Genomic DNA, 26181 nt, shown 5'->3' on the forward strand with positions numbered 1-26181 from the left:
GAGGAAACTGAGGCTCAGAGAGGGCAAGACTTTCATCTGAGATTGTCAGTTTCAAAGAATTGCCACATGATTAAATGCATGCCCATTTGATACCTTAGTCCTTTGTTGATAAAAATCTGATTGCAAGGTCTCCAAGATACCCATTCTCTCAACTATAGATACACAAAGGAACATATTGAGAGTTCTTTTAACTGATGTCAGATAACAGCTCTGACAGTTTCAAAGCCTCAATTTCAAATTTCAAACCTCAAACCGGAATTTCAAAAGGGTACAAAACAAATGACCATATTTCCTGGATTCTAAGATACCTCTGATTTTAAGCTATATGATTTAACTGATCATTCGGTAAGACCTTCTCAGGGACAAACAATAAAAACTACCACTGATTTAGATATACATGTGAGCTGGGCACCTGTAATTCCAGAGACTTGAGAGGCTAAGGCAGAGAATCGTAAGTTTGAGACCAGTCTCAGCAGCTTAGCAATACGCTGTCTCAAAATGAAAAATTTTTTAAAAATGGACTGGTGATATAGCTTAGTGGTAAAATGCCCTGAGTTCAATCCCCAGTACCAAAACAAACATGTTAAATAAAATATCAAAAGGTTTTTAATTTTTTCTTTCTTTTTTTGGAGCCCCCTACTACGGACTGAACCCAGTGGCACTTAACTACTGAACCACATCTCCAGCCCTTTTTATTATGTTTTTTAAATTTTGAGACAAGGTCTCCCTAAGTTGTTTAGGGCCTCACTAAGTTGCTAAGGCTGGCTTTGAGCTTGGGATCCTTCTGTCTCAGTCTCCTAGTCGCTGGGATTACAGGCATGTGCCACCATGCCTGGCAATATTTTAATTTTTAAAACCTTAAAAATTTGAGGATATATGGTCATTTAAATGGCTTCTTCTACAATGACAGAGGAGTTTAATCTACCTGGGAATGGTGAAAAGGAAGGCACTTGAGGTCTGGCTGTATCCAGCACCTGGTACACTCTCTTTTTGTGTACGTGTGTGATACTAAGAATTGAGTCCAGGGGCACTTTACCATTGGCTACATGCCTAGCCCTTTTTATTTTGTTTTTGAGACAGAGTTTAAAAGTTGCCAGACTGGCCTCAAACTTGTGATCCTCCTGCTTCAGCCTTTCTAGTTGCTGGGATTATGGCATGTGCCACCACACCCAGCCACTTAGAATACCCTCTAATTGCAAGCGATGTCTCTTTCTGCACAAGATATGCTCCTGAAGAGTTGTAGACTATCCATTTTTTTAAAAACTGGAGGTTCACATATCCTTTAATCAAATAAGTAAAGATTCTAGAAAGCATCTGATACAACTGCTGTCTGATACAGAAAGACCTTCTACACAAGCAAGTTTCCTTCCTTCTCTGAGCCTCATCTTCCCTAATGCTTAGACAAGCTGCATTATGAATTGACTCTCAAAGAATGCCAAGAGCAAGGCTGTGAGACCAACCTAGAGTCAGTTGCGGGGGGGGGGGGGGGGGGGGGGGCTGCAAAAAGCTTGATGGTGTAAAGGCCCTGAGGGGGTTTCCTCCTGACAGCAGAGAGAGGGCATGAGCCGGTTGCTATTGAGAGAGAAGCTGACTTCATATTAAGAAACCAAGTGGTTAAGATGTGTATAACAATAAAACAAAAAATGGCAAGAAAGAAAGAAAGAAACCAAGAGGTCCATGGAGATGCTTCAGGTCAGGAGCCCACTCACCCTTCAGCAAACCCCTTTCCTGAAGGTGTCCTGAGGAAGTTTCTGCAACCAAAGAGCTTACTGATAACAACCTCTAGGGCCAAGCCTGTACTAGAATTCTGGCAGGGATGGGGCCTTACTATCTCCTGAAGAAGTCACCCAATTGTGGAACAGTTTCTTCACTAAAACTTTCTCCCCCATGTTATGGCAAAATCTTCCTGGTATTTTCTACCTACAATCTCAACATTTCCTCCTGAGGGCACACAATTCTTAGACTCCTCACATACCAAACACTGTACGTATGCTTATCCCTTGTCATCTGCCCATTCCTTTCTTCTCGCCTCTCCAAGTTTTCTTCTCTCCTCCAAGTCATAGTACCTCTTCAGGGCCCAATCTACCATTAAAAACTCCAACTACAACATTATAACATCAGCAATAGTAGTTACCATTTGTATACCATTTACTACTTACTAATTTCTTTCTCAATGCTTTATATACATTTATCACATGCACATTTCATATTAACCCTTAAGGCATGATATCATTTTCCCCATTTCACAGTAGAATCCAAGACTTAGTAAGGTCAAAGTGCCTTGCTAAAGACCATGTAGCTATAAAGGGCAGATCTGGGACCAAACCCAGACCTCTCTGACTCCACAGCCTGTTTTTGACCCTTGTTATGCTTTTCCACCCACACAAGCCAAACCCTCAGCCCCCACACAGTCGGCATGCCTGCCAGTCCAGATGTCATTAACCGCCCTCCAATCTGGAGACCTTTATCCTGGCTTAGATCACCATCTCTCACACTTTTTAAATTGAAATACATTCCATTCTGAATGTATACACACATATATATTTCATGAAACAAGTTGCCCTTACATGTACCAATGCACACTGATATTTTCAGTTCAATTTTATATTATTGTATCATGCTAAGTGAAATAAGCCAATCCCAAAAAGCCAAAGGCTGAATGTTTCTCTGATAAGCAAATGCTGATCCATAGTTGGGGGTGGTTAGGGAAGAATGAAGAAACTTTGGATTATACAGAGGGGAGTGAGGGGAGGGGTGGAGGGGGTGGGGATGGGAAGGATAGTGGATTGAGATGGACATTATTACCCTATATACATGTATGAAAAAAATTTTTAATAAAATAATTAAAATTTTAAAAATTTATATTATTCTATTCTACTTTTACCTCTTTTTTTCTTCTTTTTTTAAAATGCTAATCATGATTCCATAAAATTAACTTCAGCTCCAGTTCATGAATGAATTAAAACATGAAGTCTGAAATGAACACTTCATTATAACTTGCTCATTCCTCAGCATTGCCTCTCCCCAACTGGGTGTTGAACTTTTTCAATAACTCCCACAATACACCTCACAGGTGTTCAACAGGTGCCTGCCTGGTTTTTCTCCATGCGATCATTACTTCCACCTGCACTGCATTCAGGACTACAAATCATTTGAGCGTATAACAATTTTATTTATCCTTTTAATGCCAAGTGAAGAGGAATCCTCACAGATCATTTCCATATGGCCAATGAGAGACTTCACCCAATCAGTGAGGTTGTATGACTTGGGCAAAGTCACAAAGCTAGTAGTTGTTCTTTTACGAACAACATCTTCTCCTCTGCCACAGTGACTTGTGTGCTGCCTCTGACTCCCTGGGAAGGCTGTGTGGAAATTAGGCCCTTCTCCAGATGCTGCTGTGTGACTGGATCTGGAGACAGTCCTGATCCTTGAGACCGTCTAACCCCTTCCTTCGGTTCTGACTGCCCCAGTGAGTGGCTTGTCCATGTCTAGAAATGCTCAGTGAGGCCAATATGCAAGCCCAACCTCAGTTAGAGATGGTAAGCCTGGGCATCTGCCATTTGTCAGTAGTCCCATCTTCTGAGGAGAAAAGGCTCAGAGAAGACAAAGGTGGCATCCGATCACAGATCCCATCAGGCTCCCCGACTGAGCCAGTCTTAGCCATGCTGTGCCATACAGTGGCCCAAGGTGGCAGTAACACTTCACAGACCTTATTCTCCGCAGGCTTCCAAGTCCCTAGCCTTCTTCCCAAACCCAGAGGCTGGAGGCTCCCAAAAGCCCAGAGGAACAAAACGCATTCCCAAGACTGGGGCTTTCTCTTCCTTTGTATATTTTTTCTCAACCCTCTTGGCTCAGCAGACTCAGTAGAGGTGATACCTATGCCTAGGACCTCTGTATCCTAGGATGGAAGGTAAACCCAAGAAAACAGTCTAAACCCCTTCTCCAAACCTCACTCCCAGCTGGGCATGGTAGCATACAACTATAATTCCAGCAACTCAGGAGGCTGAGGCAGGAGGATGGGAGGATCGAAAGTTTGAGGTCAGCCTCAGCATCTTAGTGAGGCCCTAACAACTTAGTTAGACCCTGTCTCAAAATAAAAAAAATAAAAAAGAGCTGGGGATGTGACTCTGTGGTAAAACATCCCTGGGTACAATCCTCAGTACTTAAAAAAAAAAAAAAAAAAAACAAAACGAAAACCTCACTCCCTGAGCCTGCTCCTATGAAGAGAAGCACAGTCCAAGCAGAAACCCCGGGGTCACAGACCACAGTTGATCTTCTCATCTCACTCATCAAGAAGACAAAGTGGGACATGAGAGAGAGTAAACAGAGTAGGGACCTTGAAGTCAATTGACAGAGGTACCTATTCCAGTTCCTTCATCTACTAACTGCGAGACCACAAACACTTGATCTCCTAAGCCTCAACTTCTTCATCTTTAATGAGACCATAATGCACACCACATATTCAAAAACTTCAGTGAGAAATAAATGTATCAATGGTCTAGTCTGCTGGGCGGACAGTAAGTGGTAGCTATTAGGCAACTGATGCAGTTTAGTTAGAACTTTCACATCCCTTTTCTAATCTAATTGGTTCCCAGACACAGCTCTTGGAGGTAGGCAGGGCAGGGTTATCCCCATTTTACCTAGGAAGCAATTGAGGCTCCAAGAGATTGTGTAATTTACTCAATGACACACAAACTGTAATTCCTGGCTTCTCATCTCAGCTCTGCCACTTTATAGCTGTGAGAAATGGGGAAGGGTTTCTCCATATTTGGGCTTTCAGTTCCTCATCTGTAACACATGGGCCATGCCATCTCCTCAGAGAGCAGTGGTAAAGATGACATGAGGCAATAAGAGCTGACAAATTTGAGCACTGGCCATGTACTAACTCTGCCAAGCACCACATGGGTATACAATTTGCCAAGGAAGTATCTTTTGTTATCTCCAGTCAATAGACAAGAACACTAACATGCAGCATGGCTGAGTAATCTCTCATGGTTACACAGTCTGGAAGTGGAGGCTGCCACCTGAGCATTAACCTATCCAATAGACACAAAGTTTCCCGCACATAACAGAGCTTCCCTTTTCTTCTCCACCCTCTGAACTAAGAAGGGCAGAGAAAACTTTCACATTTGGGTTTCCAGGACGAGGAAGAGACCACCAAAGGAAGTCCCACCAAAGTATGAGAAATGGATGTGCAGAGACAACCAATCACAGATCCAGAAGCAATGAAGGTAAAGGAATATTCTCTTCCACACCCAGAACTGGAAAGAGAAGCAAGGATAAACAAAAAGGCTGATATACTTTGCACACTGGACAACAGCCTCCAGAGTTCATTACCCCAAGAGGTGGGTGGTAACAACTGAAAGTATAAATAGCTTTTACCCCAGTTCCAAAAGATGTGATGATGGAAAACTTGATTGCAGGAGAGGGTAGGCTGGTGGTGTGTGAATTGTTGACAGTCAGGCCTGTGAGATCACCCAGTAAGTCTATTCCTTCCCCAGAAAGTTGGGTCGGGGGGCAGGGACTAGGGCCCAGAGGGTAAGTGACTTGCTCAAGACCACACTGTGAGTAGTGTAGAAAGGATAATGATCTGTAGCTGCCTGGTCACCTGCCTTGGATCTGGCTGGTCATGGCCAGGCTCTTGTCTGGGTAAGAGTCTGACCTGCTTTGCTTTCCTTGCCTCTAGTGCAGAGGAGGCTAGGCCTGCCTCTCTTTCCCATGAGGCATTCCCTGGCTCTGCTCCTTCCGGTCCTGGGTCAGTGCACAATGGTAAACAGGTTTTTCTCCACCCTTCACTGGCCTTGGTGCCCTGGGCCTCTGCCCAGCTCTCCACTCTGCTCAGCTCCACCCTACTCCATGTGAGATGAAAAAAAAAAAAAAGAAAGAAAGAAATGGTTCCTTTAGTCATCAGCTTTGCTGGCCCCAAAAAGCCAGGAATCCCTCCTCCTCTGCCTTGCTCAGATAGGGAAGGGCACAGACCACCACAGAAACCCCAGAGCAGCCTTCATTGACAACTGCAGAGAGCTTTGGAGACAGTTCAACAGAAAACATCCCTTCCCCAAACCCCAACCTCTGCCGGCAGAGTGGTGCTTAAAATTCCCTGCTGGTACTGCGTGTGTGCCTGTAATCCCAGTGACTAAAGAGGCTAAGGCAGGAGGACCACAAATTTGAGGTCAATCTGGACAATTTAGCAAGACCCTGTCTCAAAAATAAAATTAAAAGAGCTAGGGTTATAGCTCAGTGATAAAGTACCCCTGAATTCAATCACCAGTAATAAATGAATACATAAATATATAAATAAATAAAATTCCTTGCCAGTGACTGGGTCCTTGGATCACAATTTCATTGCAGGCACCCAGGGGTCATCCTGACTCACATATGAACCCTTCACCCACCCTTACCAAATTGCTAGATCTTATTGACAGATCTTATCAAATTAGTCTTGACTCACTGCATTAAGCCCATCCTCTGCCTAAACCCCTTCAAGGCTGCCTACCGTCCTCCTTCACCAAGAAAAGCCTCAGGCTCATGCTCTCTGACCTTCCTGCTTCACCTGCACATCACTTCTTTCACCTCTAGCTGTAGCTCTAAGCGGCCCTGCCCCCAGCTTCTTAATTTGGTTTGGTTCCTCTCATCCTAGTAGACCTCATTCAGACCTGCCTCTCATCTCTATCATGCCTCTCCTAACCTTGCATTCCATACACATCTCTTTAGAGCTTTGCTTCTAGGCCTTAAATCTATAAAAGATGAATAAAATGCAGTCCCTGCCCTTGAGGAGGTCAATCTGGCAAAGGAGATAGATGGTAAATAACTAGCCTGCACAGAAGTGCTAGCACAGAAGTTAGTGAAAGGCCAGGCATAGTTGCACACACCTATAATCCCAGTGGTTCAGGAGCTAAGGCAGGAAGATCATAAGTTCAAAGCCAACCTCAGCAACTTAGAGGGGTCCTAAGGACTTAGTGAGACCTTGTCTCAAAATTTTTAAAATGGCTGAGGATGTGGCTCAGTGGTTAAGTACCCCTGGGTTCAATCCTTGGTACCAAAAATAAAAAACAAAAAAAAAAAAAAAAAAAAAAAAAAAGAAAAAGAAAAAGCAGGTAAAAGGTGCTAAAAGCCTGCAAGAAAGGAAGTCCCAGGCTGGGGTTGTAGCTCAGAGGTAGAGCACTTATCTAGCATGTATGAGGCACTGGTGTTCAATTCCTAGTACCACACAAAAATGAATAAATAAAATAAGGTCTTGTGTCCATCTACAACTAAAAAATTTTTAAAAAAAGAAAAGAAGTCCCCAAGATGAGGGTAGGAGTGTTTAGGCAACGCTTTAATGGGGAATCGGCTTTTAATTGGGATTTAAAGGGTGACAGGAAGTGACCAGGCCAAGAAAGGGAAAAGGACACACCAGGCAATAGCCCAGTACACGCAAGTACAAGTTAATAGAAAAGGGCATGGCCTGTTTGGGGAATGTGGACAGTCCAGTGAAGCAAGCACAGCTTCCCTACCCAACTGTCTGCTCTGCTGAGGCAGCATTCTGTGAGGAGGTGCCTTCCTGGAAGGCAGGAATCCTGGAGGGCAGCGGCTATGTCAGTCTCATTTTTTGCAGTGTGTCTCAGGTCAAGAACAGTGTCTGATAACTAGCTGGTGCTCAATAAATGTGTGTTGACCAATTTGTCAGCTCTGTGAGTTCAGGCCCTACTCATTTCAGGATTCTAAGCAGTGAACTCAACCTGAAGACCAGTTGTGTCAAGCACAGCAAGAGCCTGATGCACAGCACTCCCCTCTGGCATGATGCCAAGTCTGGATCTTCCTTAAAGGTCAGCACAGAGCTGAGCACACATCTGCTTGATGATGGCCTTTTACAACATTACAAATCTAATAGTCAATTAACTTAACTGAAGGTCTGTTATAACACTTACCAGGCACTTGCTATGCACCAGACACTGCTCAGCACTTAATTTACATTATTTCATTTAATCCTGGCAACAGGTCCATGGGATAGGTTCTCTAATTATCAAACCCCCTTTCACAGATGGGAAAACTCAGGCTTACAACTACATAGGAGAGAATTAAATGAGGTGAGGTAGTTGAAAGCCTGATCTACCATACAGGGTTCCTCTGTGAAATGGCATTACCAGGACAATGCTAAAAGTCAGAGGGAGCTACTCAGAGGCAGGAAAGAAGCCCAGCATGAAGGTCTACAAGGCATGCAGAAAGAGGGTGGTGGTAATTATGAAGCAAACTTGGACTCTTTCCCAGGTGACTACCACAACCCAGGAGGGCAGGTTCCAGGTAGTCCTTTGGTTATATGCTGGGGTTGAAGCTTTTAGGAGGCCCACCTCTATCTCACTTCTGCTTTCTCTTCACAGGTCAAGGAGAAGGAAGAACAGGCCCTCAGAGTCAGGGTTGCCCTGCTCTAAATGTCTCAATGAGGAACTGCTAGGGGGATTCCCAACCTGCCCTGGCAAGCCAGAAAGCTCCTGACTACAAGCTGAGTCTCAACCCCAAGAATGGGTGGGCAGAGCACGTGAGGGAAGCCAAATCTTCACTCCCATGCTACCTTGCTTCCTCACAAATATACTAAAGGCCTGAAGTGTATGGGGTAATACAAGTGTGAAAGCCACCATGTACCACAGACACAGAGTCCTTACACTATGGCAGACTATGTGGTGGGTGCTTTTTCAACACCATGTCCCTTAATCCTCATAATGCCCCCCCATCCTCTGCCAATGCCACCAGTGGTCCATTTACCTACTCAGAACAGTCACATGCCTAAGAAGAGCCAGAACTAGGAAGAGCAGCTGAATCTGCTGGTGTCTTGAACCTGGGCTCTCTCAGGCCAATTTAGGTTGTCCTTTCTTATGAAGTGAAGACAGAGAGGGTAGTGAAAGAAGTAGCATCCCTCGAAAGTAGCCGGCCAGGAAGGATCACTTTGGACCAGAGTGCACCAAGGAAGAACAAGAGTTCCCCACACTTCTACTCCCACACCAGGTGCCCATAACCCAGTTGTCCTTGCCTCATCTTGGTATATATGTGAGGGGCTGTATGAACAGACCTGGGCCAGGAGTTGTGCCATCTCTCATAACAACTCAGCCACAGAAACAACCTAAGAAGACTGTTAAGAGAAGTATATAAGCTTGGGGCTGGTCTGAGGTCTCAAGGCTCAGGGAAGGGGAGGAAGGGCCTTCAGCTTGGTGAGAAAGGAAATTGGAAAGAAAGAGTCCAAGATTCCAGGTCCATTTCATTACTTGTTCTGCCTTGGTTTCCTTGTCTGTAAACAAGGCAAAACAAAATAAAACCAAAAAAACACCTTAGTCTACCAATTCCCGATTGCTCCTATAAGGGTTATTACAAGGTAATGGGAATGAAAGTACATTGTGGACTAAAGAGCCAGGCAAATCAAAGCATCCTTCAATCTGATTTCACCCCCAAAGATGTGAGGGCCACTGATCAGGTACAGAAAAGAGGGGTCCACTCACAGGGGAACACAGTGTGCTGGAAGCACTGGCTTCTATAGGATGAGCCATGTTGACCCCTTGCAGTAGAGAAACTACCACATAAACAACCTCTCAAAGCACTTTTCATATACTCCAAGGTCAGTCTCAGAATGTTCAACATCATTCCACTAGAATAGTCTTATTTTATTTTATGAAGGAACACAATTTGATGAATTTTGATGAATAAATTCACCCACGTTACTAGTACACCCATCAGATACAAAATGAAGGTACAAGCTTGTCCCATGGAGCAAATCCAGCCCACAGCTAATTCTAGTATTGTTCATGAGCTGGCTTACAAAAATTTTTTTTTAAAAATTCAAATCTCAAGCTATGAAAAGTGTCACACACCTGTAATCTCAGCAACTTAGGAGGCTGAGACAGGAAGATCATTAAGTTCAAGGTCAGACTCAGCAACTCAGTAAGAGTTAAGGTAAAAGAAAAAGGACTGGGGTTGCAGATCAGAGGTGGATCTGGGTTTAACCCCCCAGTATTATAATAATGATAATAATAATAATAATAATAATAATAATAATATCCATGTCTGCTTTTCCTAGAGGGAAAAAAATTGATAGATGCATTAGAGAACCTATGATTCATAAAACTTAGAATACTTGCTATCTGATTCTTTTGTTTTGTTTTGTTTTTTTCATCTTTTTTATTTATTTATTTTGATTTACTGCACACAAATGGGGTACCACTGTTGTTTCTCTGGTACTACACAAAGTAGAGTCGCACCATTTTTGTACATGTACATAGGGTAATGATGTTTGTCTCATTCTGTTATTTTTTCTTCCCCCCACCCTCTCCCCATTCCTCTTTTTCCTCTATACAATCCATCCTTCCTCCATTGAAGAGTCTTATTTTATATGAGGGGGAAACTGAAGTTTAAAAAGACTGAACAAACTTCTCAATGTCACAGCTAGTTAGGAGGCCAGCAAGGCCCAAGACTTAGATCTTCGGATCCCTGCACAGCAGTCTTTGTTTACACTATGTTCCTAACCCAGTTAATGTATCTGATCCTCACAGTCCTCTGTACACAACCACACCTGTAATTACTGGTTTCATGTCTGAATTCCCTGTTAGGCTGTAACTCCTGTGAGGGCAGGACAAGTGTCTACCCTGAGCCTGGCACAGGACTGCACACAAAGTGAGGGCTAGTGGTTGGATGAGAGGATGAGCATAAGTCACAAACCACAAAGGTCAGTGGGGAAGCTGGTACTGGAAGCCTGTGCCTGGTTCAGAGAGTTTCCCCACACATCAACCTGAATCCACATTTTTAGATAGAATCTCTCATCTCTAAGAGTCACTTGTGGTACCCCTAAGTGTTGAAGAGTTTGCCTTCTCAAAGGTGTGGGACTTGTTTCCATTTGTCTCAGTGAAAGCACCAGCTCCAAGAACCAAATAAAGATACCAGGTGAGGTCAAGCCAAGCATCAGCTATTATCAGACTCCCATTGACCAGTTTATGCTATGTCCAAAGGCCCAAACCTACCCTTTCCAACTGTCACAACATTCTAAGGTTGTTTTCCCAGTTCTTGGGCCTCATTCTTCTCTCCTAGGAAAGTGCTAGGAAAGGAGCCTAGCACTCCTTGCAGTTTTCCTTGCCATCCCATATGCTTACCAGGCAGAAACCACAGAGCTCAGTACTCACCCCATTCCCTCCCCATCCAGGTCTGCCAGCCTGCTCTCCTGCTTAAAGGGAGACAGAGTCCCTTAATGTGTCCTGGGCATGCCATCCAGGTCAGGTATCTTTGGGGAGCCCAGAGTTATGGCAAGACGAAGTCAGCAGTAGCCCACTGCCCACTGCAGAGGAAGGTGCAGCTGGTCTTGCCTCCCTGTAGCCAGAAGGATGGGATATGTGGAAGGACTTCCCACCTCCCCAGTCGATGCAGCCAGTTCTAGACCAAGTTCTAATGTTTTGTCAGCCCTGTCTCCTCATGGCTCCAGACATCTCCCAGGTGTCACTGGAGCTCTTGGCCTATCGTGGATTCTCTCAACAGGTCTTACTACTTGCCATCTTCCACACTAGATCTAGACTAACCTTTCTGAAACACAAGAGGCCTCAGTCTGACATTCAAGACTAGCCTTGTCAGTTCATCTCCTTTCCTAGCCCACCCTTACTTCTATTCTCCTGCCTGTCTTGCTTATCAGCACCTCTGTTCTTGGTGTATATACAATTCCCAAACTGTTGACTTTTAAGGGAAACATTGCACATGGGTCCGTTCCCACCCAAATGGACTGCCCTGGCTAGTCCCTTCTGAGTCCTACATCAAATGCCAATTCTTTCTAGGCTTCTGTGTGTGGAGCAGGCTGCTTACACACACAATAGGCCAGTAAGAGGGGCAGTGCCATGTAGCTGGAGAAGTATCAGACTGAGAGTCAAACACCTGAGATCTCTCTCTGGTCTGTCTCCACTATGAACTAATGGAAGGGTTCTCCCAGTTTCAGATTCCTCCTATATACTCCCAGAGCAACCGCATACCTCAATTACAGTCTTTATCACTCAACATTGTGAAGATTTGTTTGTGGTTCTGTTTTCTAACCAATCTGTGAACTCCTTGAGGGCAACAAGACAGATATTTTGTTCACTTCTGTATTCCCTGTTCTAGTCACGGGGTCTGGCAGAATAGGTGCTCAAAAAATGTTTGGTAAGTAAGCTTACTGCTGAAATGTCTAAGCCAGCAAAAGTAAACCTTGGCTTGCTTTCCCAGGCTGTTGTGTCTATTGCCTACTTCCCTACCTGAAGAGAAGCAAAGAGCTAAGTGGCGACAGCCTCTGAGGAGCTCGACAGGACATAGAATGAAATGGGTTGGAGTGGGGGTAAGAAAGAGGGGGAAGGGGAAGATAAGACAGAAAGCTGAAGTTGGCAGCTACCCCCAAATCCTGGATAGGATACTTCTAAAGCAGGTTTAAGTATCAGGAGTGTTGGTTTGCCAGTAGGACAGCCAGGACAGTTTTCTCCCTGCCAAGGAAGGTCCCTTGACCCAGAATAGTAGCTGATTTGCCATGGGCAGATTAGTCGGCTAAAGGTGACCTCCTCTCCATCAGTGTGCTGCCAGGAGCATAAAGAAAGTGATCAACTAGGACATGACAGCAGAAGAATGGTGGAGGGTCCTGGTCTGGTGGGCAATGCATCCTGGGCCTGGAGGTTCAATAGGCCAGTAAGAGGGGCAGTGCCATGTAGCTGGAGAAGTATCAGACTGAGAGTCAAACACCTGAGATCTCTCTCTGGTCTGTCTCCACTGTGAACTAATGGAAGGGTTCTCCCAGTTTCAGATTCCTCACAGATACAAGAACACAATTCCTGCCTTGCCTACAAACACTACAAATACCTCTTCCAAAAGGTACAAGATTGGATATCAAAATGAGATGGCCATTTTGTAACACTTTGGATCAAGACCAAAATCATGCAGACTCTGGTTTGTGGGAGGGCTAAGTCACACTTCCAGGGCCTCCCCATGGATCCTCTCTCCAGGCCTTTCTCCTGCTTGGAGAGTCGTGAACTTTCTCCATACTAAAACCTGCCTTGCCCTCCACACTGGGATGGGGAGGTAGCCAGGTTTCTGTTAACTCCTGCCCTGGGTGTGGGGACCTCAGGGATGAGGAGGACCTGGCACCCTGCCTACTGCAAAGTTAGCAAGATTTAGTCACTGGATTCAGTGTCAAGAAGCAGGTTCTGGTCCCAGTTCTGCTATTTATCAGCTGGCAAACTTTGGGCACTTTGTTCTCAGGTCTTTATTGTGCTCATCCATAGAATGGGTAATCACCCCTTCTCAGGGGAAGTGAGGGGTTACCTGGGTTAGAGTTATCCCTGCCCACAGGGGCTGGGCCTTATTCATCATCATGGCCAGAGATGGAAAGTAGAAAATGGAAAGACAGACCACTAGTTACTCCAGTCTTTAAGAGGGGGGAAAACATACACTGACCACCTACTCTGTGCCAGGATTTGACATTAGTGCATTTAAACCTCACAACAATCCTTCAAAGCCAGTATTATTGTAACTATTTTGCAGGTGAGAAACTGAGGCTTAGAAGTGAAGCAACACATCCATGGTCACACAGACAGACAGACTCAAGAGCTCATGTGAGGAGGGAACACCTCTTTTCTCCCTCCTCAATGTACATAGATTGGGTGATTGGACCCAAGCCAGACCTCACTGTGTCCCCTGGAGGTCCTGTTTCAAGCCAGATGCTGGGAGGACAAAACATCAAGCAGGTCCCACCCCTATCTTTTTCCCACAGTGTAAGGTTTCCTAGCAGGTGGACACACAGGCACCTTCCCAGGGCAGCAGTTGGTGCCTAGTTCCCTCTTTACCAAGTCAGGTCTTGTCTGAGGCCCTAGAACACCCACAGGGCCACCAAACCAGATTTTCTTTTGAGGCTGAGAGAAAGGAAGGAGGAGGGAAAATGGGAGGGCCTGTGGTCTAGAGTCACAGACCAGGGCCCCACATGTATAGCTGCCTCCTTCCAGATGGGCCACCCAAGGACCACTTATTGCCAGCTCCATGCTCTCCCAGGACTTGTAATAGCTCAAGAAAAGCAGATTCTCTGAGCTTAAAAACTAGAGAAGGTGGTGGGAGAGCAAGGAGGCAAGTTCTGGCTTGCCAGGAGGGCCCTGACCCCACCTCAACCAAAACTAGTACAACCTATAAGGGATGCCAATTAAGCCAATTCTGATTTCCAGAGTCATAGAGCTGCCACAGTTGGCTAGAAATAAAGGGCCCAGGGGACAGGGAAATTGTAGAAGGCAACATTGCTGTTCCAGATGTTTTTCCCTGAGCCTAGTTTAGATCCCTCGCTCCCCTAACAGGAAGCTAACACCCACAGGATGTCAGAGAGCATAGCTCCTCACCTCATCTGGCCTGCAGACTGAGCACAGTCTGGGTGGGAGGTCTAGCCTCAGGAGGCCATTCCTGACAACACATTGGAAAAGGAGAAAAAGTAAGGGATCCATCTTTCATCATCTCTTTTGGCCAAGACCTGACATTCAACTTGTATACTTCTTTTCCTTCCTGGTCACCTCCTCTAGAATGCAGAAGGGACACTTAACAGGTTTGCTCTTCCTACCAGTCAAGTGACAGGAAGGATAACAGCACTCTCCCCACCCTTCCCTGCTAAGAACACTTCTTTCTCCTTACCTGGGCCAACCCAGGTTTCCATGCCCAATTCAGTCTCTAGTCAAACCACAAGAACTAATGCTGCTAGCATCTCGGTCTGTGCCTAGGCCACCCACAGGGTCATTCACTAGCTGGCTGCTTTCTGGCCTCTAGCTACTGCTCAAGAGCAGGCAGGAACCTCTCTGTCTCACTAAAGCACCCCTCTACAATAGGCTCATATGACAGACAAGGTAAAGAATTGGAGGTTAATCACTTCTCTTAGACTTTATTTTACCTATCCATATGATAGTGGCCATCTCTAGGGTCACTTTAGCTTTCTGACTTGGAATGTCTATAAGTAAATAAATATTGAGCATTTACTCTACAGCAGGCCTGAGGAGAAAAAGGTGAATAAGCCTGATCCCAGTCCAAAGCTGATCAAGCTAAAGTACTAGTAATGATAACACACTCTCACCCTTCCTGTTAGCCTTGTACACTGCTGATGTAGTAAAAAAGTGCTGAACGAAGCCAGGGAAGGAGAGGGCAGGTTGGTATCTTCAGTTCTACTCATCTGATACCTGATTTCCTTCTGGGGTCACAGGACACATTTATGAATGGTGAAGGTTGTGGAAACTAGTCTGTCCTGGGAGTCTAAAACCCTCAGTTTAAGTTCTGGTTCTGCCACTAATATACTTGTGATTTTTCTAATTCTTTTTCAGTACTAGAGATTGAACTCAGGGGTACTCAATCACTGAGCTACATTCCCAGCCCTTTTTATTTTTATTTTGAGACAAGCCTCAAAGCTTGCTGATGTTGGATTCAAGTTTGTGATCCTCCTGTCTCAGTCTCCTATTTGCTGGGATTACAGGTGTGCACCACTGTGTCTGGCATATGCTAATAAGCAAGTTATTCTCCTCTCTGGGCCTCAATTTTCTCTTCTGTATAAGTAAAGGTTAAGCTGACTGATTTCTTAAGATTCTTTCCAGCCCAGTGTATGATTTTATGATCTACTTAGACCTGGTACCTAATAGCTACCTGAACAAGGAGCCTCTGATCTGTTTTCTTCCCCATTCCCCTAGGCCCTGGCAATTACCAAAACTTGACTTTTCTTGAGACAACCTTTGGTCCAGGGTGGCTGAAATGGACCTTAATCTGAAGCCAGAGTCCCCACCATCTCCACCATAGTCATCAGTGCTAATGTTTCACTTCTCTGGGACAGCACATGAACTCCTAGCCCTCAACCACGAGACTTGGTTCAGGGCAGTCACCCTGAAACTTCCCATAACTTCCCCTCTTATGGCCCTGGGCGGGGACTTACTCTTGGCTTTTTTGGAACCACAATTCAAACCAAACAAGGAACACCCAAGCTTTCTGATACACAGATTTTATTGACCCAAAAGCTCAAGCAAGCAAGGCAGAGAGGAGTAGACCTGGGATCCCACATCAGCTTCAGCCCTACAGACACCAGAGATGCAGAGGGTGTCTGCAGAGCCACATCCCGGGTTTGTGGTTAGGGGGGTGGGGAAGACAGATGTCTGGCTGCCTGGTTGGGGACTACAGCCAAAGGGAGGTACTCCCACTGGGGCCTCTCTCTGCCCACAAATACCAGACATACACCCTCATTTTTCTCATTTCTCAGACGCTTACAAGGAAAAGAAAGGAAACTAACATTTTCTGTGCCAACACTTGTGCCAGACACTGTGCTAGGCAGCTTTGTATATTCAATTCTCATTTAATTCCCTCAGTAATGTTGGAAGTAGGTGTTATGACTGCCCTTTACAATGAGTAAACATGCTCAGAGATCTTGCCTGAGGTCTCAGCCAATAAGTATGATTTCTAAGTCCGACCTTTTCCCACTATATGGTACTATTCTCCATCCTGAGATCTGATTAACAGACTAGTAAGCATGTAGTAGGAATTCTCATGTTCTATAATTCACCAACAAATATTAATTTTTCCTTTCAAGTCCCCACAAATGAAACTGCAAACTCCTTTCCCAGCTCTCAAGATCGCACCCTTCCCTGAACCCTGGTGACTGCACCCCAATTTAAAGCCACACCCTAAGTTCCCTTTGGGTTCTCACAGCAAACCCCTGAGAAACTGGGACAAAGCCATCAAGTCAGGGTGAGGTATGAAAATGAGGGGCACTCTGAGTCTTGAACTGAACCAGCAACTAGACCAGTTGCTGTGAACAACTGGGGAAAAGCTGGAGGAGACAGATCCAGTGGGTAAAGGAGGAAACTCCCCGTATGGGAGGGGCCTAAATTTCTCCGAGAGAGGAGGAGGCCTGGTGAATAAGAGGTTTGGGGCTGGAGAAAATCCCGGAAGTGACTTTTGGGGGCTGCTTGTGTGGTGTGGGGTTCTTAGTCAAGGCACTAAAAGAAGTTGTAAGAGGGAGGGAGCCTTGGGCAGTCATAACTGGTCAGAGAAAGGTAGAAAGGAGACTTTCTGGAGTAGAGTCATTGCTGGAGTAGGGCCTCCAACAGGTGACTGAATGGTTCTCTGTTGAATGAGAGGCACATTAGGAGGGAGGCTTGTCAGTTCTGTACATGGCACTAGTCTTGTGTTACACAACAGGTGGGATGACAGTGGGGTCTGGAATCCACCTTCCCTAGACACTACCAGCCTATACATATGATCTCTGGGAAGGCTGGGTTAAGGTGATTCTGTGGGGATAGCCAGCCTGCCCAGGTTGGAGGGAAGGTGGTGCTCCACTGCTTCACCTTTCTCTGCCTGCCAGCTGGATGCCTGAGTGTTCTAGGGTAGGGCATCTTAATGTAGTACTACATGAGCAGGGATCTTGTTTTCTCCCTGTCAACCCGCGGTGGGTATGTATGTTCCCACAGCATCCATGGAGCCTGCCTCCTGGCTCCTGTGGCTGTTGGAGTTGAGCATCCGCCTAATAAGGTGAGGTTCTGCTACCCTGTAGGTACTGGAAAACAGGAGTGTCTGCCCACCTGTTGCAGTAACAATGTAGAAAGCTACCTTTGATGGAGTAGGGGAACACTCTCTGACTCTTCCATGAGGGGAAGGGACAGTTTGTCTCAAGACTGGATTGTCTGTGAAGGAGCTGACCAGTGTCAGTCCAACCAGAAGTCTCTGTCTTGAAGTAAGGATCAGTCTGTCCTGGAATGGGGCAGGGGCAAGGCAATGGGTCCTTTCGAGTGGTGAGACAGGGGATCTGTGGGCCTGTGGGGGAGGGGAGAAATGAAGAACATCTGTCTATTTTGGGGGGCCCCGGATCAGTGAGCCTGTCCAGGGTTGGCAAAGTCAATCCGCCTTAAGAACAGAGAGGCGGAGGTGGATCTGAGGCAGGTGTTGGTCGTTGTTCCGCAGTTGGGAAGGCACTGTGGGTCCTTCCTGGGGGCGGGTCAGTCTGTCTAGGGGCTATGAATAGGGGTAGGGGAGAGGGTAAGTGGGTTCCTAGGTCGAAAGTAGAACTGCCGAGGGGGGTGGGTCTGGGGAAAAGGGACGAAGTGGGGTGGGGCAGGGAAATAAAAGGGTCCAGTGTCTCGGGAGGGACAAGTCGATGGGTCCTGAGGGCACCTCTGCCCACGTCCAGGCCCATCTCCGCGTGAGTCCCGCGCCTGGTCCCAAGCCCTGGCCCAGACCCCAGGAGCTACTCACGCGCCCTCGGCGCCCTGTGAGCCCACGATGAAGCCGAACTTGTCGATGCGGCGCTCTGCGAAGCCGTTGGCCTCCGAGTCCGAGCCGAGAGAGCTGAGCTCGTCAGCGGTTGCGGCGTCGGGGCCCTGGGCCAGACTCTCCCGGGTCCCGGACAAGCTCCCACCGGCCGCGGGCGCGCGCGGCCCATTCTCTCCGCTGCTCTTCGCCATCCCGGCCGCGCCCGCCGCCTGAGCCACAGCGGCCACCTCAGCCACCTCAGCCGCCTGGCCTTCGCCGACGCCGCCGACGCCCCGCCCACGCTCCGCGTCCATTGGCCACCGCAAGGCCGGGGGCGGGGCTACAAGCCCACCGGGAGCTCCCCCCAGGCCCAATGGGCGCCGCGGACCCCGAGCCCCGCCCACCTCCCCCAGGCTGGCGCCAACAGGCCCAACGTGAGGGGGCGGAGCAGCCGTCAACCCAACTTCTCCCCGCCAGGCTGCCAATCACGAGAACTCACCTGGAGTAGTTCCTCTGGCTTTTCCGGGTTGGCGCGGGTTGGGCCTGTCACCTCCAGACCTTGCAGGCAGAGAAGGCCTAGGTCTTCCCCCAGGGATTCCGCATCTGCATCCTGGGGCCTACTCCTTTAGAGACTTCAGGAGCATGGGTGGGGATTGTTTTACATTCATTTATGAAGAACTCTGAAAAGACCCAAATGGGTTCAGGAACACAGAGAAGTTTAAAGGCATAATCTGAGCCAGGAGTTCAACTTACTGCTTCTGGGACTTCAAATTAGCTCGCAGGAAATCTATTTATTAAGAGTAATGGCCTAAAGAAGAATAAAATTATGGCATTTGCTGGTAAATTGATGAAGTTGGAAAATATCATGCTAAGTGAAATAGGCCAAGCCCAAAAAACAAAAGGCCGAATGTTTTCTCTGATAAGTGCATGACAATATATAACGGGGCGGGGGAGTGATGGGGGGAAGAGAAGAATGAAGGAACTTTGGATGGTGTAGAGGAAAAAGGTGTGGGAGGGGGTGGGGATGGAAAAACAAAATGAAACAGTATTACCCTATATATATGTATGATTACATGAATCGCGTGAATATATATTGTGTACAACCATAGAAATGAAAAGTTTTACCCCATTTGTATACAATGAATCAAAATGTGTCTGTAAAAATAAAAAATATTTTAACAAAAAAAAAAAAAAAGAGTAATGGCCAATGGCCAGGCGCGATGGTTTACACCTTGGAAGGCGGAAGTAGAAGGAGCGAAGCCAACTTGAACAACTTAGTTAAATTCTGTCTCAAAATTTAAAAAAATAATAAAATAAAAAAGACTGGGAATTTAGATCAGTAGTAGTCAATCCCCAGTAAGGGGTTGGGGGAGAGTGTGGGGAGGTTACATTTACTGAGTCACGCACTACTTTTTTTGCGGGGTGGGGGATGGGACTGGTGTTTGAACCCAGAGGTGCTTTACCACTGAGCTACATCCCCTACCCCACCTTCTCACTTTTGAGACAGGGCCTAAGTTACTCAGGCTAGCCTCTAGCTTGCTATACTCTTGCCTCAGCTTCCCTAGGGGTTGAGATAAGAAACATGCACTTCCATGCCCAGCTCTTGTAAAACTATTTTTCAGAACTTTTATTGAGATATAATTAATATACCATAATTCACATGTTTACATCATACAAATCCATGATTTTAGCATATTTACAGAGTTGTACAACCATCAGTTTAATTTTAGAACTTTTTTTAATCCCCCAAAACAATTCGTACCCATTAGTTTCCTTCCTCAGTCCCTGGCAACCATTATTGTACTTTCTGTCTATAGATTTGCCTTCTTAGAACATTTCATATAAACAGTCATATGTAGATTTTTGTACAAGGGATTGAACCCAAGGGTTTCACTAGGTTGCTTACAGCCTCACAAAGTTGCTGAGGCTGGTTTTGAACATGCAATCTTGCTGTCTCAGTCTCCAGAGCTGCTGGGATTACAGAAATGTACTATGCTATCATGCCCAGCTCATATGTGGATTTTGTGTTCAGATTCTTTCTCTTTTTAATGTTTCCAAGGTCTATTCACATGTAGCACTTATCAGTACCTCATTTATTTTAATTTTATTTATTTGGTATTGGGGATAGAACCCAAGGGTGCTTTACCACTGAGCTACATTCCCAGCCCTTTTATTTTTATTATTTTAGTTTGAGACAGGGTCTTGCTAAATTGCTTAGGGCCTCACTAAGGTGTTGAGACTGGCCTTGAATGTGTGATCCTTCTGCCTCAGCCTCCCTAGTCTCTGGGATTACAGGGAAGTGCCACCACACCCAGAAGTACTTCATTCCTTTTTGTTGACTAATAATATTTTATGGATATTGTACATTTTGTTTACCAATTCTTCAGTGATGTTCATTTAGTTGTTTCTTTTTCTGGTTACTAGAAATAATGCTGATTTGATCATTTAGGTACAAGCTTTTATGTGGACATATATTTTCATTTGTCTTGGGTAGAACTTCCTAAGAGAGGCATTTCTGGTTTATAACATTAACTCTATTTAACCATTGAAGAACTGGAAAACTGTTTTCCAAATTGGTTGCACCATCTCTAATAATCTTTTAGTAATAAGATATATATTATTGCTGGGTGTGGTGGTATACACCTTAATCCTGGTGACACAGGAAGCTGAGGCAGGAGGATCAAAAGTTTGAGGCCAACTCATCATCTTAGCAAGACCCTCAGCAACATAGAGAAACCCTATCTCAAAATAAAAACTAGAAAGGTCTGGGGATGTAGTTCTGTAGTAAAGTGCCTCAAGGTTCAATCCCCACTATCAAACAAACAAAAAAGATGTATACTATTATTAGTCCCATTTTACAAGAAAAGGAACTAAATTTCTCAGAAGTAGTCCATTAAGCTGGGTGTGGTGGTACATGCCTATAATCCTAGCAAGAGAATAGCAAATTGGAGACCAGCCTCAGCCACTTAGGCCCTAAGCAACTTAGTGAGACCCTGTCTCAAAAAATAAAAAGGACTGGGGATATAGCAAGTGATAGAGCAACCAGGTTCAATCCCCAGTACCAAAAAAAGTAGTCAGTTGCCTAAAGTCTCAGGATTAACTTGTGGTAGAGACAAGATTTGAATCCAGTTCTTACTGCTTATATTGAGAGATAGAGATATAGAGAGACACCAATTTTTTGTTTGTTTGGTACCAGGCACTTAATCACTGAACCACATCCCCAACCCTTTTTTTAAACTTTATTTAGAATCAGGGTCTCATTGAGTTGCTTAGGACTTTGCTAAATTGCTGAGGCTGGCTTTGAACTCTCGATCCTCCTGCCTCAGTCTCTGGAGTCACTGGAATGACAGGTGTGTGCCACCATGCCTGGCAAGAGACCAATATTACCTATGTAGTCTTACTCACCCCGCAAGTAGCCAACATCTAATCCCAGAGATTGTCAACTCTTAGAGTTGTAATGATAGTTCCTCACTTAGGTCTAGTACTTTGTGGTTTAAAAATTACAACCATAGTGTGATATGACTCTCCCCTAGACCTGAGGGGGAGACAGGCCCAGAAAGAGAGACTGGAAGTTAGCTCTGAGAGGCACCGCCCAAGGCAGGAGGCAAAGGCAACCAAAGCAAACTCCAAGTAGTCTTAAGCCTTGATTTTACCAGCTGTTTCCTTGATACCACATGGCCCAGACATTCTTGAAGACTTTGCTGTGCAGTTTTCACATTCCATGGGCTTCTGGTTTTCCATAAACAGGACAATGGCAGACATGGAAATGGGCATAGGCTATTTTCACCTTAAATCCTCAGTCTGGAAGGATTATCTTCTAATGGCTCTAGATAAGAGTGGTGGGCTCCTGATCCCAGTTTCCAGGAGAGGTAGAGTAGGCCTTACATGGGGGCATGGGCCCATTCCAGAAGGGAAAGGAACCAGATATGCTTGAGAGCAAATGTAAAACCCCAAACATGGCAAAAAATCTACAACCTCTGCCCTCATAATTCTGGCCTTAGGGTCACATCCCAAACATCTTATTTAGTCCATACAGATGTATATACAGAGACATTTACCTAGCAATACTTGGGATGTGGGTTGAAGCAGGTTAGACACCTGGGTGTCCATCTTTGAGAGACTAGTTATACATTATTCCAGTTAAGATCTTGATGCCCCATCTTCTAATTATCTTACATCAGCCCACTCAGGATTCAAATTCTGTGTCCTTGAGCAAATCACTTCTCTCTGAGGACATTTTCTTTTTTTGTGTGGGGTGGAGGATACAGGGTCTGCTGCCTAGACTGGCCTTGAACTCCTGGGCTCCAGTGACTCTCTTGCATGTCTCCTAAGCAGCTGGAACTATAGGCATACACTATTGTGTCGGGCATTTCTAAGGCCATATTCTCATTTGTAAAATGAATTACTTAAAAAATACTCCTTTGGAGGAGTCATCCTGAAACCTCAGTGTGACAATATATGCTAAGCACATGGAGTTGCCCAGTAAGTAGCAAACAGGAATGATATTTGTAGTTTGCAAAGTACTTGCAAATTCACTGTTATTTCCTACTACAGCCTGTGGCCATAGTATGGAAGTAAACTCAATTTAATCAATGGTACATGGCTTGGGAGGCTGCTTCACGGCTGTACCCCTTACTACTGAAGTATTTTTATATAAAATTGCTTAACTTTTCAGAACCTCATTTTCCTCTTCTGAAAAACAGGAATATTAATAATTACTTTGTGTGTCAAGGACTGCCTCCAAATCCTTCAGGATATATTAGTTCCTTTACTTCCTTTAAACTCTATAGTTTTTCATATAGGTGTATATATAATGGGCCAGACTTTGCTCTAGTGAACAAGAGATAAAGCACTGGGGAAGGAGCTTAATGGTAGAGCACTTGCCTAGCATGTGTGAAGCCTGGGCTGTGATCATCAGCACCATTAAAGAGAGAAAGAGATATGAAAAGTCCTGGCCCCCAAATGAACTTATGGTTCAGTAGAAGAGGGAGAACATGAATAAGTACAGACATTTGTCAGTATGAAGAAAACTAAGCTGGGTTAAGACACAGAGAATGCTGGGGCAGGAGTGGGAATGGAAGCAGATGGAAATGAGAGAGCCCCTCTGTAGGGAACTGGGAGAACAGTATACAAGAAACAGAACAGCAGTTACAAAGCTTCTCCTTGAAGGAGGCTCAGAAGATGATGTGGTTAGGTTGGGAAGGGGGAGGACTGAATAAATGAATGAGAGCCCCAAATACAGTAGCACCTGCAATTCCAGTTACTTAGGAGACTGGAGGTAGGAGGATCATTTGAGCCCAGGAGTTCAAGGTCAGCCCAGGCAACAAAGTGAGACCACATCATGTCTCAGAAAAAAAAAACGAATAAACAAATAAACAGTCATGTGGTTCATTGGAGTACAAAGTACAAAAGGCTTTAGGCAATGCTGTGAGACCTAGTGGTCCGGCTGCTGTGGACATTCTTTTGAAGATAAGAGATACTTACTAAGGATACAGGAATTTGTTGATATCTTGAAGTCTCTTCCTGCAGAGGTCACTCCTGCAAGTTGGGCCCAAGGTGCTCACGTAGGTCGCTTTTCCTACACGCTACAATGTGCAGTCTGCAGGTGCTCATGAAACCTGCCGGTATGGGCCATGAGCCCACACCAAGTGCCATAGCCTTTGTTACCTTCTGAGGCTCAGAAGGCAAGATGATCAGTACCCAGGAGCCGATGAAGAGCATGCAAACTCTAATGCTTGTTTATTCCAATGTACAGGATACTGTTGAGAACTTTTTTGTACAACTCAAACAAGCTTAAACCACAAGTATTTAGTGGGTCCCAAATTAAAAAAAAAAAAATTCACAGGTAGGGTAGGCTTCAGGAGTAGTTTAATCTAGAGATTATGTCACCAGAGATATGGCCTCATTTTTCTTTTTCCTCTTTGACCTCCCTATGGTTGCTTCATTCTCAAACTAAAGCCCTTCATGGCAGCAGCTCTAGGCTTCACATCCTTCATACATCAACACAAGTCTTCTGGTAGTTATTGTTCAAATGGAGAGGAGGTTGCATTCCCTGGTGTGTCAACGACCATTAATACTGGGTCACATGTGGTGATTAATACTAATCACCACAGCTCAGGGATAAGGAACACTGATGGCTTAATTTAACTCAGCTTAAGGTAACATCAGTCTCTTCTCCATAAGATAAGTGTTTATCACATGTTGGTTCTTGGACCTATAGAGCCCAGAAGTACCTAGAACTGTTTGTTTACCTATATTTTTAAAAATAAAGTAATGCAGAATAGTTAAGAGCAATTACCCCAAATAAGGTAGAGTTAATGATCACAACATCAAGACCTTTTATTTTTAAAGTAAATTTCTAAAAATCTTATGTATGTGTACCTGTTTACCCTTAAATATGACCTGTACTACACTTACCTGGTTTTTTAAATAACAGGGACAAATAACATATATGACTATTATAATTATAATATGTATCTCCATTCAAGGATATAGTCTAACATTTACCTAATATAACCATTGTACATATTCTCTAATATATAAAGTGAAATGGGAGTGATGATTAGTGGCCTCTTCTGGGATATGTGTTGAGTACTTATTTCAAGCATGAAGTAGAATTGAAAATGAAATTCCGTAATTTCTACTGCTCCTACAGCCCTGAATGCAAATCTTTAAAATTAAAAAGACCCTAGTTACTTGGAAGGCTGAGGCAGGAGAATTGCTTGAAGCCAGGAGTTTAAGGCCATCCTGAGTAAGGTAATGAAATGGCTATGACTTTAAAACAAATAAACAAAAAGGTACAGCAACTTTTTAAAGAGTCCAGTGCTGCCTGGGACTCTTTTCCCAGTGGTCCCAAAACAGAAACATTTCTTCCTATTTCACAGTCTGTTCTGGTGGGGTGCAGCACAGACAGGGTGGTGACCAGGAATGCACGGGCTGCTTTGGTGTTCCAAAGTCTTCATTGGCTGTGTATGTTGGACATTCCATCTCATGTTAAAAAACAGGATGAAGATCCTCAGACAAGTGCAGTGAGAACTAGAATAGCTCTGCGAGCAACTTTGTAAACACAAGGGGCTTCCTACAGAATGCAGGCCCTAAATAAGAAGTGCAAAGCCAGATTATGCACTGGGTCTACAGCCACTGATGGTCACAAGGACTCCTGATCAATGGGGATTCCTGCGACTGAGGGAGCCAGGACAGATGTTCATTCAGGAGCTCCGGGAAACTGGGTTCATTCCCTGCAAGGCAGCTCAAAGGGCCCATTCACTCACATTCTGCCTAGCAGCATTCCTGGACTCCTGTCACAGCCTCAGCTACAGAGGCAGTACATGATCTGCCAATCTTTGCCGGAGCTTCCAGAAAGGAGAACTTAGGAATATGGGACTCCCCCAGGTCTCCTGGTCCCCTTTACCTCTTGAAATGAGACCCAGCTGGTAGTGTTCAAGGGGATTTCTGGCTTTGCCTGTGGAGAAGAAACTACCAGTGGGCTAACTTTAGGCACCAAGCCATAAAGCCCGCTTCAGGAAGCCAAATTTTGGCACTGGCCCAAAGGGCAAACTTCTAGCAACTGTGTTGGAGGCAAATGTCAGAGGGGAAGGAATGACATCGCACTGACCAAGTTAAAAATCTGACAGCAGTTTGTAATGGAGCCACATGAATGATGCTGTTGAGTGGCTGCCTGAGCCCTAGGTTTACAGTTGGAAGCTTTGAGCTTACTTGGCTGAAAAAGCTGGGGTAACTCATAATACTGAGTCTGTGACCTTGGGAATGGTCTCACTCTTCTGTGCCCTGGAAAGGATCTAAAAGGGCAGGCAGGAGGATCAAATGGAAAGACTGTAAATAAAAGGCATTGGGGGCCTGGCATGATGGTGCATGTCTGTAATCCCTGCGGCTTGGGAGGCTGAGACAGGAGGATCCTGAGTTCCAAGTCAGCCTCAGCAACTTAGCAAGGCCCTAAGCAACTCAGGAAGA

At 45.2% G+C, this 26181-nt stretch overlaps 1 protein-coding gene across 2 annotated transcripts in view; it reads right to left on the reverse strand.

Annotated features, from left to right (window-relative positions):
- The window catches only part of Tbc1d10a (TBC1 domain family member 10A), a 32225-nt gene extending 13730 nt beyond the window's left edge, over positions 1 to 18495 (reverse strand). The window contains exon 1 of one of the 2 annotated variants that reach the window (XM_047561796.1): positions 18214 to 18495. In XM_047561796.1, the coding sequence (XP_047417752.1) occupies positions 18214 to 18422 (209 nt within the window). In that variant the 5' untranslated portion in view covers positions 18423 to 18495. The remainder of the gene's footprint in view (positions 1 to 18213) is intronic. The other variant, XM_047561795.1, reaches the window with a different exon arrangement.
- Positions 18496 to 26181: the final 7686 nt, after the last annotated feature.

The sequence above is a fragment of the Sciurus carolinensis genome, chromosome 8 (genome assembly GCF_902686445.1).
Source record: "Sciurus carolinensis chromosome 8, mSciCar1.2, whole genome shotgun sequence".
Classification (NCBI taxonomy): Eukaryota; Metazoa; Chordata; class Mammalia; order Rodentia; family Sciuridae; genus Sciurus; species Sciurus carolinensis.